Source organism: Papio anubis, chromosome 6 (assembly GCF_008728515.1).
Source record: "Papio anubis isolate 15944 chromosome 6, Panubis1.0, whole genome shotgun sequence".
In the NCBI taxonomy this organism is placed as follows: domain Eukaryota; kingdom Metazoa; phylum Chordata; class Mammalia; order Primates; family Cercopithecidae; genus Papio; species Papio anubis.
Window position 1 is genome coordinate 39976344 of NC_044981.1, and position 15954 is coordinate 39992297.

General features: G+C 57.8%; 1 protein-coding gene across 8 annotated transcripts in view; it reads left to right on the forward strand.

Annotated features, from left to right (window-relative positions):
* The window catches only part of FOXP4 (forkhead box P4), a 55425-nt gene extending 41221 nt beyond the window's left edge, over positions 1-14204 (forward strand). For 3 of the 8 annotated variants that reach the window (XM_009205114.4, XM_021936550.2, XM_009205115.4), the window contains 12 exons: positions 629-776; positions 898-1132; positions 1417-1521; positions 2263-2350; positions 3394-3477; positions 3585-3792; positions 3892-3968; positions 4852-4953; positions 8417-8538; positions 10739-10805; positions 11341-11510; positions 12349-14204. In XM_009205114.4, coding sequence (XP_009203378.1) covers positions 629-776; positions 898-1132; positions 1417-1521; positions 2263-2350; positions 3394-3477; positions 3585-3792; positions 3892-3968; positions 4852-4953; positions 8417-8538; positions 10739-10805; positions 11341-11510; positions 12349-12496 — 1554 coding nt within the window. In that variant the 3' untranslated portion in view covers positions 12497-14204. The remainder of the gene's footprint in view (positions 1-628; positions 777-897; positions 1133-1416; positions 1522-2262; positions 2351-3393; positions 3478-3584; positions 3793-3891; positions 3969-4851; positions 4954-8416; positions 8539-10738; positions 10806-11340; positions 11511-12348) is intronic. The other 5 variants (XM_009205122.4, XM_009205119.4, XM_009205118.4 and 2 more) reach the window with 5 other exon arrangements.
* The last annotated feature ends 1750 nt before the right edge of the window (positions 14205-15954 follow it).

Sequence of the window (15954 nt, forward strand, 5' to 3'; positions counted from 1 at the left end):
TGACTTGTCAGTGCCTGTGTGAAGAACTGAATGGGTGGGGGTAGGTAGAGTGGGTGAGCCAGCAAGCACAGGGCGCCTGGGCAGTGGTGATGTGACTCTTCTCCGAGCCTGGATCCCAGTGAGTCCCGTCAGACTCCTTGATTCTGTGTATCTAAAAAGCAAGAGAGGAAAAGAGCTGGGGGAGAGAAAACTCCCTCCCCAGAGCAGAAGGGGGGCACCCCGGGCATGTAGGAAGAGTGCCCTCCAGGCAGGAGTGGCCCCCAGAATCTGACAGGCTCATCGATCATTGTGATGAGGCCCCCCCCAGGCGTGCACAGCTGCGGTGCAGGGAGCTGAAGCAGCGGAAGGAGGGAGGCGGGAGGAGGGAGGGCGTCGTGCTGCGTGTCTGGGTCTGGCTGTGTGTGTTTGCGCGCGTGCGTGCGTGCGTGCATGCGTGTGTTTACTGCGAGGAGGCATGCAGCCTTATGGAAGCTGGGCCGGGAGCAGAGACACTGCAGCTGCAGACGCCACAACGACAGCTCCAGGGGCTGACAGGCCCTGGGAGGGGGTGGCCGCAGGGTGGGGGCCAGATGGCATGCCTGAAGCTGATGGCACCCCTCTCTGCCCGCCCCCTCGGGCCCCTCACCAGGCGCTGGGGAACAAGCAGCTGGCCTTCCAGCAGCAGCTCCTGCAAATGCAACAGTTGCAGCAGCAGCACCTGCTCAACCTGCAGAGGCAGGGGCTGGTCAGCCTGCAGCCCAACCAAGCCTCGGGGCCCCTCCAGACCCTTCCGCAAGGTGAGCACCCATCACTCCTCCCCTCCCAGCCCCAACCCCACAGCCCTGCCTGTACCCAAGAGCTGGCAGCCCCTGCTCTTGGGGCCAGGTAGAAAGCCGAGCATTCGTGGGGCCCTGCCAGCCTCCCCTGTCTCTCCCACAGCAGCTGTTTGCCCAACAGACCTGCCCCAGCTGTGGAAGGGTGAGGGTGCCCCCGGGCAGCCTGCCGAGGACAGCGTCAAGCAGGAGGGGCTGGACCTCACTGGCACGGCCGCCACCGCTACCTCGTTCGCCGCTCCCCCCAAGGTCTCACCCCCCCTCTCCCACCATACCCTGCCCAACGGACAGCCCACTGTGCTCACATCTCGGAGAGACAGGTATGGGGCCCAGGCTGGGAGGGGCACCAAAGCCCTCCCTGGGGGTAGACCTGGCCCCCAACCCCCCGAGGGCTGACTCTGTGATGGGGACTGGGAGGGAGGGGGTGGAGCCCAGGGACCAGAGGTTCACTCCCTCTCCTGGGGTGTACAGATGGTGCTTGGCCACTAGGAAACCTGTATTAAGGACAGAAATGTCACCAGCAGGGGAGCTGGTGCTCAGCTGACTACAGGGCCGCTGGGGTCTTCAGGGTCCCTGATCGGCCACCTCCCTGCTGTCCTCCCAGCTCTTCCCATGAGGAGACCCCCGGCTCCCACCCCCTGTACGGACACGGAGAGTGCAAGTGGCCAGGCTGTGAGACCCTGTGCGAAGACCTGGGCCAGTTTATCAAGTAGGTGTCACCCCTAGCCCCTCCCCCAGCAGCCTTTCCCCACAGGGCCCCTCCCCCATCCCTGCCCACTAGCTTGCCCCTTCTTGGGGCCCTCCTCACTAGCTGTACTACTGTCCTCACTCCAGGGGGTTCTAGTTCTTTCTCTGCCCCCCACGGACTCCCTGATCTCCCACTCCCTATCCCGTCTATATTTCTGGGCCTGCATTTCTCCGACCCCATCCCCAGCACAGCATGCGGGTAGGAGAAGGAGAGGACAAACATAAGCATTTCTCCTCCCCCTACCCTCCCCAGCTCCTCTCCAGCCTCAGCCCCGGGGAGTGATGGCGAGTGACAGGCTGAGGGCCACAGACAGGCAGGGCAGGAGGTGGACAGGCGGCTGGCAGCAGGCGGCCAGCTGCCACAGCCGTGCCAGGCTCTGTCACTGACTGATTAACTCCACTGTCTCCCAGACCCTTGCAGCATCAGGGTCAAACAAATTGTTTTCACGCTTCGTCAGAGGTTTACTTAATTAGTTCATTTGCAATTAGATCTCTCTGTAGCTGGGATTTTAGCAAAGACATCAAAGGAGGCTGACGAGAAGGGAGAAGCCTTCCTCCATTGCCCCGTTTTCCCACCTCTCTCTTCTTTGTATCTCTTGGTCTGTCTGCTTTTCAGGCCGTGGGTGGGATTAGAGGATAGGATGGGAGGATGGTGGCAGCAGGGAAACCGGAGGCAACTTTCTCTCCTCCCTTCCCCTTGAAGACACCTCAACACAGAGCATGCCCTGGATGACCGGAGCACAGCCCAGTGCCGGGTACAGATGCAGGTGGTGCAGCAGCTGGAGATCCAGGTGTGGCCCGGAAGATGCTGGGGAGGGACGTGGCGGACTCCAGCCCCTGCCCACCCACAGCACTGACTTGCTAGGTGGGCTCTGTTGGGAGGGTCTCATGGAAGGGTCCTATGGTCAAAGCCACCATCTTATGCTTTCTAGGTCCTAATGACCATGGTTGTGAGGTGAGGACAGCTGGATTCTGAGGGGTAAACCAAGGTTGGGGGCGTCTCTGCTGGGAGGTCCAGAAGAGACTCATGCTACATAGAAACATCAAAAATAATATTAACAGCTAACATATGGAGCACTTACTTTGTGCTGTACTAAATACTTTATATAACTCAAGGAATCCTCTCAACAACCTTATGTGGTGGGTACCATTATTGTCCCCATTTTCCAGACGGAGAAAACAGGCCCACAGAGCTCAAGTAACTTGCCTGTGAGCGGCAGAGCTGGGATTAGAACCCAGGAAGCCTGGCTCTCCCAAGGGAGCCTCCCAGCTACTTGGGAGGGGACACTCGGCAGCACAGGGTTCCTAGGAAGCTACTCAGGGCAGCTCCTCTGTGCTTACCCCTCTCCCTCCAGCACCTGCCCGTCACCCTCAGCCCTGCCGTGAGAGGGTGGTCATGAAAGACCCATTGAGTTTATGAATGGGGTGTCTGAGCCATTCATCCATTCCTGCATCTGCATTCAGTATGTGAGGCCCTCACACACAAGTGCCACTGCACAAGGCACAGTGGCCACCCCCTGTGGGTGGGGAGGAAGAAGCCCCCCAACACGTAGAGGCAGGGATAAGCTCCAGCCAGGACGCACTGGGAAGGCTCAAATGGTTGCCATCCAGGGGAGAAAGGGAGAGGCTTTGTGGACCTGGCAGCCCCTGAGGGGCAGAGCATTGCTGAGGCCTCCCTGGAGCGGGGGAGAGAGGGAGCTGGGATGCTGAGGCAAGGAGACGAATGGGGGTGGGAACCGGTGACCTTCTGAAGGGCCTGGCGGTGGAGGGATGGGACAACACTACCTCCAGGGTTCAGCCTCCTGCTCACCTCCTGCCTTGCCACCCTCCACAGCTCGCCAAGGAGAGCGAGCGGCTGCAGGCCATGATGGCCCACCTGCACATGCGGCCCTCGGAACCCAAGCCCTTCAGCCAGCCAGTGAGTGCTGCTCCCCTCCCCGCCCCCCCAGAGCCTTCCACGGACCCCGGAGCCTTGGGACCCCCACCCTCGGGCACTGGTCTCAGTACCCTCCCCGTTGCTCACAGCTGAACCCGGTCCCCGGCTCCTCCTCATTCTCCAAGGTGACCGTCTCTGCAGCAGACTCGTTCCCAGATGGTCTCGTGCATCCCCCGACCTCGGCCGCAGCCCCTGTCACCCCCTTACGGCCCCCTGGCCTGGGCTCTGCCTCCCTGCATGGTGGAGGCCCAGCCCGTCGGAGAAGCAGTGACAAGTTCTGCTCCCCCATCTCCTCAGGTGAGGGTGGGCTGGGGGCTGCAGGGTGATAGCAGAGTGAGGCTGTTTTTCCCAGCTGAGCCCATGTCTGGCTGCCTCATCCTCTGCCTGTCTCCCCAGAGCTGGCCCAGAATCATGAGTTCTACAAGAACGCCGACGTCCGGCCCCCCTTCACCTACGCCTCCCTCATCCGCCAGGTGAGCAGGGCAGGTAGGAGGAGGGTAGGGAATGGCACACAGCCTGCTTCCCCAGCCCCCGCCACACCCCTGCCTCCAGGAGGGTCCTGGGGCCAATGGAGCTGTCCCATTCCCTCTCACATGGCCATGTTCCCTCTCTGCTATGCGGGGCTATCCTGCAGGCTGGGCCCCGTCAGCCTGCTGGGTAGGGTCATTTGTCTCTGGGGGTGTACACACTGCTCTTCCTGCTGACACCCACCTTGACATTTGTGTGCTGATTTCCATGTACACAGCACCCCATGATAGATTTAGAGTCGCTCTTCGTCTGTCTTCTTCCTCTTTCCTCCCTCAAGCCCATGATCTTCATGTCACCGGTGTTCACATAGTATTCACACTCAAGCGTGAACATACATGGACACATATGTTCTCCCTGATACCCACGCAGGCATGTACACCCTCACACACTCTCTCTCTCTCACACACACACACACACACACACACTGTGCTTAGTGTGCCTTTTGCCAAAATCAGGATAAATTCCAAACAGCCTCCACCTCGTGGATGTCTATCCCAAGAAAGACAGGACTGACTGCTTTCACCCTCAGTCCAGGGCTGGGTACTAAAGGCATTTCCTCTCCAGAAGCAGCTCCAGTCCTTTTTGCGCAAATATATAGCCCTTGGAAGCTCCTGCCCTCTTTATCCTTGGCCGGGCTGTAACCAGCCTGTCTCTCTCAGGGGACCCACCAGCCACCACCCATCTTGTTATCCACACATTTCTGAGCAGGTCTTCTCACAAGGTGAGCTCCGGGCCAGGCAGAAGGGAGAGAAACTGGGGGAGGGATCCCAGAGGTGTGACCCTTCGAGGCCCAGGCTGACTGTCCCTTTGCTTGTTCCTTGCCCGCAGGCCATCCTGGAAACCCCTGACAGGCAGCTGACCCTGAATGAGATCTATAACTGGTTCACCAGGATGTTCGCCTATTTCCGCAGAAACACTGCCACCTGGAAGGTGAAGCAGGCCCCTTCCACCTTCTGGGCCCCAGTCACCCTTGGACTTACCATATCCCGTGGAGACCAAGGCTGCCTAATAATTAGTTCCCTAAACAATTAGTCCTGCAGAAACAGCCACCCAAGAGCCCAGCCAGGGCTGCGTGCCCACGCCCACCTCAGCAGGAGCCGTGGATTGTTCCATAACCTCCTTTTAGGGATCCCTTCCTTCCAGCCTGGTGCTGCCTCCTTTCTGGGAAGCAATCCTTCTCTAGGGCACACCCCCAAGGGCCCCAAAGATGCCAGCTCCATGAAGTAGGGCCTCTAGGAATTGTTGATGCCCAAGTTGGCTTAAGGTACATGTTCTGAAGCCTGGGCTGGGGCTAGGAAGGTGCAGGTATAGACACATGGATGGACCAAGAGCCGTGGACCACACTCTGGGGCACTGACGGCACTCACAGCCCTCCCCAGCACTGCCGTCCCTGGCAGGAAGATAATTGTCTCCATCCAATTAGTCATTTCAACACCTTCAGCCATAAGTTTTCCTGGGAGAGCAGAAGCAGGCAAGAGGGGGACCCTAGAAAAATAGGACACAGAGATGCTAGGGCACTAGGCCATTTATTTTTCTATAGCCAAAAGGGGTGCGTGTGTGTGTGTCAAGGTGGGAAGGCGATATCTAAATTGGGAGAGTGGGCGGGGTCGGGGGGGCGGGGCTGGGGGAAGGAGGAGAGAGTGTTGGCCCCTGCAGGGAAGCTTAGACACGGGGAAGGACTCTATCTCAGAACGTTAATTGGATCCCTGGCTCTTGAGTCCCCCTGCTGGCCACTGAAGAAACTGCAGTTAAACGGGCTACCTCCCCCAATCCCACTAGGTTTCAACAAGTGTCACTGAGCCCCTCCTCCCCACCAGCGCCCAGGACTTGGTGGGGTCTGCACAGTGCCTGCCTACCTTTGCCCTGGGAGTATGCTAAATGCAGCCGAAGGGACTGCATCATGACTTTCATATCCCCATGCCCAATTCCCAAAGCTTAGGAGAGAAGCTGGGAGGCTGGGACAGCTGCTCTAATTGGCTGTGAGTGATGTCATTTTCTGCCAACCACATTCCTGCCCTCTTTCTGAGCCAGCAGGGCTTGCTTGGGACCACCTGGTCCAGTCTCCAACCTCCAAGTCAGTTCAGATACTAGATTTTTATAAATGATAGAGCCCTACAAACGTAAGGGATCGTTATAATTATTACCTAATGTTGAATAATGCATATTAATCCTTTGCCTTTAGGGGTAGCAATATAGAGCTTCCTTTCCATAAGACAGCCTCCTTTTTGGGGGCAAAGTACAGCGAAGCCACCTTCCTTCCTTCCTTCCTTCTGTCTTACCTGTTATGCCCTGCTGCAATTAATTCTCTCTTGAGATCAGATTAGGTGACTTCCTTAAACCACTCAGTGACCATTCTGAAGCCACCCCCCAATATTCTAACCCTGCCACCCTTGCCCAGCTCCGCCTTTGACATCTCTGTGGTGTGTTTCTCCTTCCTAGTTCTTCACCCCCATCTCCCCTCACCTAGTCTAGGGTCCAGTAAGAAGCATCTGGGCTGGGGAAAGTGGTGGTGACTTTCCCTGTTAGCAGTACTCTGCTGCTGCCTTTGTTGCCCGAGGAAACTGCCTGAGCCTTCCTCATGGCACAACAGAATCCATCCAACTTGAGGTCCACTTTGACCTTCTGGTTTTTTTCAACCAAATTCATTCATGTTACTTTGGAAATAAGCCATCTACACCCAACTCTGCTTCCCTTCTACCTCTACTTTCCACTCATTTCTCAGCCCCTCAGGTCATCTCTCCTCCTCTCCCACATTACGTGTGCTTCCTTCTTTCCCTTCTTCACCTTTGCTGGCTCCCACCCTGAGATACTTTCCACCTCAGACCAGGGCAGAAGGGTTGGGAGCCGGCATGGTGTGGGCCCAGCCAGCTGCTGTTCATCCAGGGACAGAGCTGCCATCTGCCAAGCTGATGGTCCTTGCTGGCCCTCCCTGTGTCCATCCCCTCCCAAGGCCCGTGTTGTGGGCCCGTCCTTTTGTTTACGCAGCCCCCGCCAGACCCCTTAAATTGCCGTTAATGTTTCAGCGTAACGAATTAGTCTCTCATCACGAATCAGGCTTCGAAATGAGGGAAAAAAGCCCCGGTGAGGCCATCCTCGGAAATTGGGGTCATTCTCATTTGCAAAGCGGAGGATCGGAGCCCCGTAATGCGGGCAAATTTATTCCGAGGCAGGAGCCCCGGCGTGATTAGGCCCTTTGTAATTATCGCTCCGAGAGATTCCACTCCAGCCGCCCGCCTCCCTCGTGGATTAGCAAGCGAGTCGGAAAAATACACAGGATTTAATTAGAGGCAAATTAAAATTGGTAATGAAATCGGGCCAGTTGCAAGTGGCAAGAGTTGGAAGGGAGAGAGGGAGAGGGGATCTCCAGGGGCACGGGCTGCCTGCCCTACCCACTTTCTTCCCCGTTTAGAAATGTAAAGAGGAGACAAGGATGGGGACGAGGCGGGGGAGGCTAAGGGAGGACAGGTAACAGGGACAGGGATGCAGGCAGGGATGGTGATAACTGGGAGCTGTCGATGGGGGCAGTGCTGATGAGAGAGGAGGGTGCAGGGACAGGACTGAGGGACACGATGAGGCGGGGCAGACTAGGGCCCTAGTCCGGGCTCCCATGGTGATGAAGGGGGGAATTGGGCCAAGCACCCCGCCCTCACCCAAGCGTCCTACAAACCAGATGACCTCAATTCTTGAAGTTATCCTTCCAGGAGGAGGTGGGACGGACAAGGTGACTTATCTTCTTTCTCTCCACTTTCTGCCTCTCAGCTGTCAACCCACACTCTCCTCTTTCCCTATTTCAACAAGTATGTATGAGGCCTCTACTGTATACCTTATGCTCTCAAAATATGAGCTGCCTGTTCTGAGCCACAGCTCAAAGCATGGCTCCCAGGCTCCTGTGGGTCAGTGGAGGTGGCAGTGAGGGTTTGTGAGTTCCTTCCCAAACTTTTAAAAGCTTAGTGGAAATTCTGCATGCACCTGAGATAAAGCATCCTGGGCTTGCAGAGATGCTGGGGCCCGAATGTGATCTGCTGTTGATCCAAAGCCCTGAGTAACAATTACATGTGTCTTTGATTAATAAAGATGATGAAACAGATTATTACTAACTAGATGGCATTTAGTTAGTAGACAGAACTTTCCAAGATGCGGCAGGGAGAGAGGAGGCAGCTAATAAAATGGGTCATCCATGGTGAAGAGGCTGGGAGGCCCTGGCTCTATGGAAAGGGTAGGGGCCCGCCCTCCGTTTGGTTGGGTCTCTTTCCAGCCCACGCCCATCCCCTGCTCATCCCTGAGCTGGGGAAGGTGGGTCACTGCTGCATGGGACGTGGGATGGGATGAGGACTGTCCTGTTTGTGCTTGGCCAAGCAAACCGCCTCTGAGCTCCTCTTCACTGCACCCACAGAATGCCGTGCGCCACAACCTCAGCCTGCACAAGTGCTTCGTCCGCGTGGAGAACGTCAAAGGTGCCGTGTGGACTGTGGACGAGCGGGAGTATCAGAAGCGGAGACCGCCAAAGATGACAGGGTACGTGCATCCAGAGCTGGGTGGGGTGTACCTGCCCAGGGGGTAGAAGCCAGCTCACCCCCACCCCCTGCCTCTCCAGGGTACCCATGTGCACCAGATCCTTCCTGGCTGGGGGAAGGGGTGTGGGGAGAAAGGAGCAGAGGAGACTAGTGCTTGGGGACAGGGGACTGGAATCTGGACGTGATGGATAATCAGAAGGCAGACATTTATGTCCTCTTCTGTCCTCGCTCTGACTGAGGGAAGGGGCCAAGCGGGAGGCCTGGTAGCAAAGAGAGACAGGGGCCCCAAGTAGCCCTGGCTAGAGCTGACACATAGGCAGATGCTGGCCAACGGGCCATGGGTGAGGGGCTGCCACCCCCAGGACACCCGCTTTCTCAGCTTATCAGGATGACTAGACCTCTGAGGTCCTGGGACCCCACCAGTTCATCTTACGGCAGAGGAGGGCCAGTGAGGGCAAGGGGCTGGCAGGAGGCCCCAGAGCAGATTTGTGGCAGAGCTGGTTCCAGGACCAGGTCTCTGCCCTCCTAGTCTTTTGTGCTCGGCTTCACCACCTGGCAATTTATTTATTTATTTATTATTTTTTAATTTTGTTATTTTACTTTATTTATTTATTTATTTTTGAGAAGGAGTTTCACTCTTGTTGCCCAGGGTAGAGCGCAGTGGAGCGATCTCAGCTCACTGGAACCTCCACCTCCCGGGTTCAAGTGATTCTCCTGCCCCAGCCTTTCGAGTAGCTGGGATTACAGGTGTCCACCACCATGCCTGGCTAATTTTTTTTGTGTTTAGTAGAAATGTGGTTTCACCACGTTGGTCAGGCTGATCTCAAATTCCCAACCTCAGGTGATCCACCTGCCTTGGCCTCCCAAAGTGCTAGGATTACAGGTGTGCACCAGCGCACCTGGCCTAGTATTTTTTTGAGAGGGAGTCTTGCTCTGTTGCCCAGGGTGAAGTGCAGTGGCACGATTTCAGCTCACTGTAATCTCCACCTCCTGGGTTTAGGCGATTCTCCTGCTTCGGCCTCCCAAGAAGCTGGAATTACAGGCGTGCACCAGCACGCCCAGCTAATTTTTGTATTTTTGGTAGAGACGGGGTTTCACCATGTTGACCAGGCTGATCTCGAACTCCTGACCTCAGGTGATCTGCCCGCATCGGCCTCCCAAAATGCTGGGATTACAGGCATGAGCTATGGCACCTGGCCTCCACCGGGCAGTTTAAATGGAAACTGAGGAGCCTGGGACAGGGTCAGGACCTCCCTTTTGGCTTCCACGTAGCAGCAGTGGCCTTCTCCCCACCCCAAACACCCCCACCCCAGCCACCTGCTTGCTGTGCCCCTTGGGCCAAAGCTGTTGGGTAAGGAGAGGAGAGCAAGTTAGATGGATGTCTCTGAGGTGTGGGGTGTCTGCTCCCCTCAAAGATGCCTGCTCTCCAGGCAGGAGCCTTTGCACCCCAGGCAGTGTGGGAGCGTGGAGAATGGAGGGAAGCCATGCCCTGGTGAATGCCCGGGGCCAGTCTCCAGGCTGGGTATTGGCATGTCTCATCACTGACTTACATCAGAAGACCTGGCTGTGCTTGCACCTCTGCTTTCACCAGTGTGGTGACCTTTGGCCGCTTCCTTAGGCCCTGTGAGAGCTCTGTGATGGTATCATCACTGGAAGAGGGACAGCCCTCAGCCACTGCTTCTCCTGTCCCAACTCCCAAACACCTTCCTGTGCAGAGAAGCCTTCTGTATGGAGCATGTGGGGACAGGCTGAGCATATGTCTGACATGTCCCAGAATCTAGGATGGCAAGACAGTGTGGGCAGACTAGGTGTGTAACTACTGAGGCTATAGATCGGACCTTGCCAAACACTGGAAAATCTAGACCGGAGAGAGAAAACGGGTGGGGGGCAGCATGCTGTGAAGGCAGACATTGCGGGGATGCCAGTTCCCACTTCCCAGCTCCGAGACCTGGACAGGTCCCTGAACCAAGCCCCCTGCACCCACCTGTGAAGGGGCTGCTCCTGCAGGGCCAGTTCAGTGTGAGGACCAAATCAGACCAAGCACACACACAGCTCCAAGACAGTGGCTGATCCGCACTGGCCTCCCGGAATAGGGAATGGGACCCATTCCCAGCACAGGCCTTGACTTAGTAAGAGTAAAGAGATGCGCGTGAAGAGCTAAGTGAATGAGTGAGCCAAAGATGGCCTTCTCTGTCCTCCAGGAGCCCCACCCTGGTGAAGAACATGATCTCGGGCCTCAGCTATGGAGCACTTAATGCCAGCTACCAGGTGACCGGCCCAGAGCCTACCCACTCACCTCTACCTCCCACCCCCTTGCTTTCTTATACAAGAGACGCTCATCCTCCCCTGCAGAGGACTCGCCAGAGGAGGGAAAGAGGGTGAAGACCCAAACTCTCCAAGACCCCACCTCTCTGCCCCACCCCAACTTGGGGCCAGCCTCCACCTCTGCTTTCAAGGCTGGGTTCAGACAAGGCGGGCAGCTGGGAGGATGGCATACCCATAGCATCCCCTTTCCTGGTTTGTCAGTCTGGGGATTCTCTGTCCCCTGGGAGAGGGGATAAGCCAGGCCCAGGTTCCAGGAAAGCTGGGAGATAGGACGTCGGGGGTCAGAGTTCCAGCCATGGGGGAAGGGTGCTACATTCAAAGGCTGAGTTGGGGCTTGGGGTTGCCCAGAGCTGCCCGCCCAGGGGGCCAGTAGCAGACACGCAGGCGGCTCTCCAGCAGATGGGGAAGGCACAGCACCTAACTGAGTGTGCCCCATCCTGTGGAGCCATTGACAAGGCCCAACCCTGTGCCCCTCTAGGCCGCCCTGGCCGAGAGCAGCTTCCCCCTCCTCAACAGCCCTGGCATGCTGAACCCTGGCTCCGCCAGCAGCCTCCTGCCCCTCAGCCACGATGACGTGGGTGCCCCCGTGGAGCCGCTGCCCAGCAACGGCAGCAGCAGCCCTCCTCGCCTCTCCCCACCCCAGTACAGGTGAGCACACAGCACGGACCCCCACCCACCCCAGTGCCCCTCAAGCACCAGGGAGGAGGCGTCATCCCCCACTCTGGGTGAGGTTCCCCATCCCACCCCCAGCACGCCTCTCCCCAGAACAAGTGGCTTCTCTCTTCCTTCCCTCATCAGCCCTCTCAGCCCTTCCATGTCCCACCTGCCTGTTCTTCTTACCCGCTCTCCCCACCTCCCCACGTTCTCTTCCCCCTCTTTTCTCCCTTTCTTATTTTTCCTCCTCCTCTCTTCTCTCTCTCTCTTTTTTTTTTAAAGATGGAGTCTCGCTCTGTCACCCAGGCTGTAGTGCAATGGCAAGATCTTGGCTCACTGCAATCTCTGCCTCCTGGGTTCAAGTGATTCTCCTGCCTCAGCCTCCCAAGTAGCTGGGATTACAGGCATGCACCATCATGCCCGACTGATTTTTTCGTATTTAGTAGAGATGGGGTTTCACCATGCTGGCCATGCTGGTCTCGAACTCCTGATTTCAGGTGATCCACCAGCCTCGCCCTCCCAAAATGCTGGGATTACATGTGTGAGCCACCTCACCTGGCATCTCTTCTCTCTCTCTTCTCCTTCCTCCGTTCGCTCATCTCCCCTCTGCTCCCCTCTTCTCTCCTCCCCAACCCAGAGCAGTCTCTGCCCCAGCACCAGCTTTTCTTTGAAGAGAGCCCTAGGGGAGATCAGCCCTCAGGGCTGATGCGATCCTAGGGAGGGGGCTGTCAGCACCCTACTGTGCTCCAGAGTTGTGGGTGCGTTTGGGGGGCAGGGGGCAGAGGGGATCAGAGGACAGCCACCGGGTGCCCATGCCATACTTTTGCCTCAGCCACCAGGTGCAGGTGAAGGAGGAGCCAGCAGAGGCGGAGGAAGACAGGCAGCCCGGGCCTCCCCTGGGTACCCCTAACCCCAGCGCCTCAGGGCCTCCAGAAGACAGAGACCTGGAGGAGGAGCTGCCAGGAGAAGAACTGTCCTAAGGGCCTGTAGGGACCGACAGGGCTGGGGTGAGACCCCTCCCTTCCAGAATCCAGGCCCCATCTCCCCTCACTCCACAGCCCCTCCCGAGCCTCAAGGCAAGTCCAGGACTCAGATGGGGGAGGCCCGGGCCAGCAGCTCCCAGTGTGACCTGACAAAAACACGTGGGGGCAGGGACGGTCCCCACCCCCAGGGACACAGCCCCTGGTCTGGGACCAGCAGAGGACACGGAGGGTTCAGACCCCTCCTCAGACCCTCCCCACATCTGAAACCGCCTCCCCCCAACCACCAGCAGCAGCAGGGCCCTCCTCCCCCACCAGCTCTCCCCACAGGGCCCCTCAGCACCATGGAGACCCGCAGGCGGGGCTTAGCCACCCCTGTCAAACCCAGGGCCCCCTGGCACCTGGCTCTGGCCGTGTTTTCTGGCCAGAGGCCCCCACTCTCCTAACTCGTGCTCCCTTCCGCCGCCTTTTCCGTACTGTGAAGAAAGAACTCTCCACCCCCAGCTCCCACCCTGCCGTGGCCTGGGTGGAGGAACTGAAGTTCCAGACCATCCCCAGAAGAAGCAGCCCCCTCTGCTGCTGGGGTGGGACTGTGTGTGCCCTGTGGGGGTCCATGCGAGCAGGCCCACCTGGCTCCAGCCCCGCCCCCAACCTGAGACAGAACCAGGCTGAGCCAGGCCTCCTCCCCCACCCCCACCCCTGTTTGCTGGGGGCTCCTCCAGCCACCCCCATAGGAAGAGGCCTGGTACCGCCTCACCCACAGAGATCTGTGCCAGGTGTGCTTCTGCAGGTGGAGCCAAGCTCCCCCTGAGGCCAGAGGCGGGGCCTGGGCCGGGAGCCCAGGAGAAGGCCAGGCTGGACCCCGGCTCCACACCCACATCCAGCCTGCAGGCCTCTCTGCAGTCCTCTCACCCTCCCTCAGTTCCCCTTCCTCTGCAGTCGCCCTCAGCTCCCCTGCCCTGCCCGCCTCCCACCCCTGCCCCTCCACCTGCCCCAGTTAAACGGATGACCAAAGACCTTTCTTATGCCGGAAGCAAAAACCAAAACTTTTTGTTGGCTTTTTCCTTTGTCGCCTCCCCAGCACCTGCCCTCCCAGTCTCCCACCTCGGCCCCAGGCTGGAAGCCCTCCCTCCACTTAAGTTATTGTTTTAAACCAAAGTTTACAGTGTCTGTTGGTGGCCAAGACCCTCTCTCTCCACCCCTCCTCCATCCACCCCGAGGACCCTGGGGCTCAGTGGAGGCAGGGCCCTGCTCCCCTCCCCTCTGCTCCTGCCCAGCCTGGGGGAAGGAGAAAGGAGGGGAGGAAGCGGGTTCTCACCCTCTCGGGAGTGGGCACGGGAGCCCTCCTCCCCGACCCTGGGCTGCTTCCTGGGGGCTCTCCAGACCCCTCTCTAGGACCAAGTCACTCGTTGTGCTGGGAGTGTGGATTCCAGCAAAAGAGCTGGAAAAAAGTGAGACTCTCCACAGACCCCCTATGGGGGACCCCAACTCAAGGCCAAGGACTGGGCGTGTCGGATGCTCATAACACCCCTGGCCTGGCCCCTTTACTGAGAAGACTCTGTGCAGGCTCCCCCAGCAGCGCGCTCTTTCCCCCCTCACAAGCCACCCCTCCTGAGAGGCAGGGGGCCCTCTGCCCCCTCCCCATGTATTCCCCACCTGTGTTCCGTTTGACCAGCACAGAAATATTAAACGTCCTCTATTCACCGGGCCCTGTGTGTGTCGCCAAGATGCGGGAGGGGAGGAACATTAAAGCTGAAAGATCGCTCTGCTGGGGGAGCCTGGGCAGAGCAGCAGCAACGTGAGGGTCGCTGTGGTGATGGTTTCTGTGAGTGAACGGAATGAGTAGCCATACGGGGGAGTCCCAATCCTTTGCCCTAGTTCCTTCACTAGTTTGAAATCCAAGTTCTTGCCCGAGTGTTGAAGCAAGGCAGCTGAATTGCTGCAGGGATGGAGAGGACCACTGCCGCAGGATTCCTTTACCTGTGTCACCAGCTCTGGAGCCGTCCACCCCCATGCCCAGGTGTCCTTCCGGGCCCATTGTCCACGTCTTTGAGGGGGCTGCCTGGATAGGTGTGTGTGTGTAGTCGTGCCCAGGTGTGGCAGTGGCACCCTGAAGCAGGACCATTAGTGTGCATACACACACACGTGGCACACTGCGGTGACCACAGTCATCATAGTCATAGAGGGCTCATGGCGGAAATGGGATCAGGCAACCTATACAAAGGGGACCCTGGATAGACCGCAAAGAAAGAGGCCAAGGGCCAAGCTGTTAAGCCGAAGATGGGCCCTGACACCTCCCCCAGCCCCAGCACACCAGCCTGCGCCCCTCATCCCATGTTAAGTTCTGGTTCCCCACCTGCTACCCCTCCTTAACACAGAGCCCCTCCCGCCACCTCAGACCACTCTGCACATCCGCAGGGCCTCGGCCATCTCACTGGTCTTTTTTATTTTTTATTTTTTTTAAGATGGAGTTTCGCTCTTGTTGCCCAGGCTGGAGTACAATGATGCGATCTCGGCTCACTGCAACCTTTGCTGCCTCGGTTCAGGTGATTCTCCTGCCTCAGCCTCCCAAGTAGCTGGGATTACAGGCATGCACCACCACGCCGGGCTAATTTTTTTGTATTTTTAGTAGAGATGGGGTTTCTCCATGTTGGTCAGGCTGATCTCGAACTCCCGATCTCAGGTGATCCGCCAGCGTTGGCCTCCCAAAGTGCTGGGATTACAGGCATGAGCCGCCGCGCCCGGCCCTCATTGGTCTAATGCCACCTTCTGGACACTCCCTCCTTGAGGGCAGAAAGGAGCCCCAGGCCTGTCCCTAGGGACAAGGCCCAAGAAAGAGTGTATTTGGGGATCGGGGAGGGGAGGGTGTTGAGAAAGCTGAACTGGAGTCAATCACCCTTCCCACAAATCAAACTGCTGGAACTCTCCAGCTAAATGTCGGGAGGAGGACCTGCAGGGTGAGTTTGCTGACCTCTGTCTACTCTCAGGCCTGTCTTCTGTCCTTTTCCTCCATCTATTTCTGTCTGTCGCTCACTTGCCCCGCGTTCTCTTGTCTAACCTTCATCCACTCCACAGGCCTAATCCTCCGGACGCTTGTGTAGAGCCTCAGGTGGATTCCCTGTCCCCTGTGGTACCTCGAGAGGGGCTGGGGAGCTCGGCTTGGTCCCAGGATTTCCCCACCAGACACTATTTAAAGAAGTAGCACTGATGTGTATTGTAATCTGTCCCTCCCAACCCTCCATGGAGGCTGCCAGGGCCTTGTAGGGTAAACCTAGCTGCATGTAATCTGTGGACAACAGCATTCTCTACAATGCAATAAAACGATTACCCATGAATTTGCTGCGGCCGCTTCCCCCTTCCCCTTCTTCCCCTCCCAGCTGGGACCTACCAGAATGCCCCAGAGAATCCTTAGGTGTTGGCTGCCAGTCTCCCAGCCCCCTTACTCTACGCCCTTGAAG